At 37.6% G+C, this 2955-nt stretch overlaps 1 protein-coding gene across 1 annotated transcript in view; it reads right to left on the minus strand.

Moving 5' to 3' along the window:
• CASP8AP2 (caspase 8 associated protein 2) overlaps window positions 1-2731 on the minus strand; it is a gene marked incomplete at its 5' end in the record, with an annotated part of 14885 nt that extends 12154 nt beyond the window's left edge. The window contains one exon of the mRNA XM_009581672.1: window positions 2616-2731. Within this exon, the coding sequence (XP_009579967.1) occupies window positions 2616-2731 (116 nt within the window). The remainder of the gene's footprint in view (window positions 1-2615) is intronic.
• Between the last annotated feature and the right edge of the window lie 224 nt (window positions 2732-2955).

Here is a 2955-nt window from a genome sequence, read left to right on the forward strand (position 1 = left end):
GTTCTGGCTGGGACAGAGTTAACTTTCTCCCCAGTAGCTTGGGGGGTGTGCTGTGTTTTGGGTTTGGTATGAAAGGAGTGTTGATGGCCCATTGATGCTTTGGCTGTTGCTGGGTGATGCTCGCATGGGGCGGGGGGAGCACAGCCGGGGTGGTGGACCCAGCTGGCCAATGGGGTATTCTATTCCACCTGACATCATGCTCAGTATAAAAACCAGGTGTTTGAGGGGGCTCGCCCCCGGTTCGTGACACGCGGTCGGTGGTCGGTGAGCAGTTGCATTGTGTATCGCCTGCTTTGTATATTCTGTTATTGTTGTTGTCTTCACTGTTACTATTACTGTTCTATTTTGTTTTATTTCAATTATTAAACTGTTTTATCTCAACCCGGGGGTTTTCCTCCTTGTGCTCTCCCGATTCTCTCCCCCATCCCACCGGAGGGGGGGTGAGTGAGCAGCTGCGTGGGGTTAAACCACGACAATGGTAAACTGGCAACCAGAAGAGTAGGTATTAATGTGACTGTGCTTACTCTATCCAATAAGCAAATAAGCTACCATGTTTGGAACTTGCTGCAAGCTACAGAAAACAAGCAGTAAATTACAATAATCAAGCCTCATCAAGACCACATGCTACTGCTGCAAGTTCATCATAATAAAAAGCAAAAAATGAAATTAAAAATGGCACATGTAGCCTGTATGGCCTGAACTCTTACTCATTACTGATAGAACTCATCAAAGTACCTCACCAGAAAAAAAAAAAACAAAACAACAAAAAAACCCCAGACAGACACTTTTCTGCCATATTCAACAAAACATTTCATTAAAATGTCATGGTTAAAGGCAACGGCAACCTTCTTAAATAGTCTCCACTATCTCAAAAGAATAATTGTGTCTAACCGATGCAAAAGTAAACAGAAGTAAAAGTCATACCAACAAACGGTGGCAGCAAACCACCAAAAGTATGGCTCCTTTTTAGAGAGTCAAGGATGAAAGGGCTGCTACACACAGACATTTGGTTTTAGCCTGAAATTCTATGTTGATTCAGTGTCCAGTTGTAAGGAATCAGTTCAAGAGTAAAAAAATCCTGTATTTTAGATGGTGTAGGTTTTGCTTTATAAAACTGAATATTTCCTATGGGCTGATACAATAAATTTAAATATGTAATGATTAGCTTATACAACTGGCTCTACTCCAAAAATATGACATTGTGATGTGAGTATGAACATTAAACTAAAACAATGCTGCAGCTGTTGCAATCCAAAACCCTTTCCTATATGTTTAATTTTGAACTATACTGACAAGTTTTCGCCATGCTTTAGGCTGGCTATTTAATCTGCATACGTGTGTGACGAATGCAATTGCATCCCAGTGGGGTTTTTGGTGTTTTGTTTTTTTTTTTTTAAGTTTGTTTTGATTTTTTTTCTTTTGAGATAAGTACTAACAATTTCCCTCAAAGATATTATCTTTGAAGTAGTCTTTACAGATAGGTAGGTTGCTTAAGATGGCCTAATTTATTACAGACCATGCAGCAGACAAGGCATGCTTCTAAGACCTCAAAGTGCCACTTTCCCCATAATTTTCCGTGATGGATGCTTCCAAAATACCTAGATCAAATATCTTGTTCATAAATTTTCATCACCATGAGTGAGGGTGAGTATTCAAAAAAAGAAAATATTTTTCAAACAATTTAATTTAAAACTCAGAATACTACACTCAAAGGTGTGAAAATGACAGCTACTGTGTCAAAGCCAATCAACTGAAAGAGTTACACATGTTAAAACCTCTTGACTTCTATCAGATTATATCTGGTAATTTTCAGTATTTAGAAAAAAAAGAAATCACATAGTTAATATGCATATAGCCTGTAGCACAGTAATGTCAAATGAACCTTCTTCTTTATGACACCTTTTCATGCAAGAAAATATCAAATGGTCAAACTGAAACACAAACAAACCAATGATGTGGCTGATGTCACACAAGTGACAAGCAGGTGACCTTGTGATAAGCTATGGGTCCTGAATCTTGGACCCCTGCTCTGGTTTCAAGCGGTAAAAAAAAGAAACCTTAAACTGAGCATCCATACTTTAGTATTTTCAGCTCCTTGCCGTAAGATTAGTAGTACACAGAAATTACCAAGAATTCTCTAGCTGCTGTCTCCCACCATTGGAGACAGGGCTTTCATATCTTGCCATGAAAACATTATATAGTCTATTTATTTTCATTTGTTGTCTGAAAAGTTCCATGAAATTCATGTCCGAGACCATAAAATAGACTAGTTCTGAAGCTGAACTGTGTCAGATAATATCTGCTTTGAAACATGCTAGATGGTTAGATAACCCACCAGGAATGGGTGATTAAACTAAACAAACAAACAAAGAATTCAGGCAAATGGTCACCCTTTGGATTCCTCCTTGTTTTCTTAATTAGAAACCAAAGACCTCATCAAGCAAAGAAGATACATACCTATTTCCTCTCATTGTACCAGTACTAAACCACACAATTATTTACTAAGTAATGATTTTCTTCATTGGTTTTACTTAAAATACACACAAAAGTTTCTTACAAGTATATAAACATGATCAGACAAAAAGCATGTTTTCAGTTCCACTGTCTAGCTGTACCTTTGGTGGAGATTACTGATTTCTTCATCCTTACGGTTAATTTCCACTCTTGCTGTTTTGATAAGTGCTGAAATATTCTTTTTGAGAGCTTGGTTTTCATTCTGTAGAATGACATTCTATTTTAAATATATACAAAAAAGAGAGGAGGAGAGAGAGGGGGAGAGAGGGAAAAAATGAGAATTAGCTTGGGTATCCAAACACGTAATGAAAAACAGTGCAAGACAACCATTAGAAAAAGTCCCATCATATGCAAACTGACAGTAGAACATACAGAAACTGTTTTGGAGAAGTCAGAATTAAGTCAGAATTATTGAGATCCAAAGGAGCTCTTTTTTTTTTT

This window comes from Fulmarus glacialis, unplaced genomic scaffold (genome assembly GCF_000690835.1).
Source record: "Fulmarus glacialis isolate BGI_N327 unplaced genomic scaffold, ASM69083v1 scaffold28717, whole genome shotgun sequence".
NCBI lineage: Eukaryota > Metazoa > Chordata > Aves > Procellariiformes > Procellariidae > Fulmarus > Fulmarus glacialis.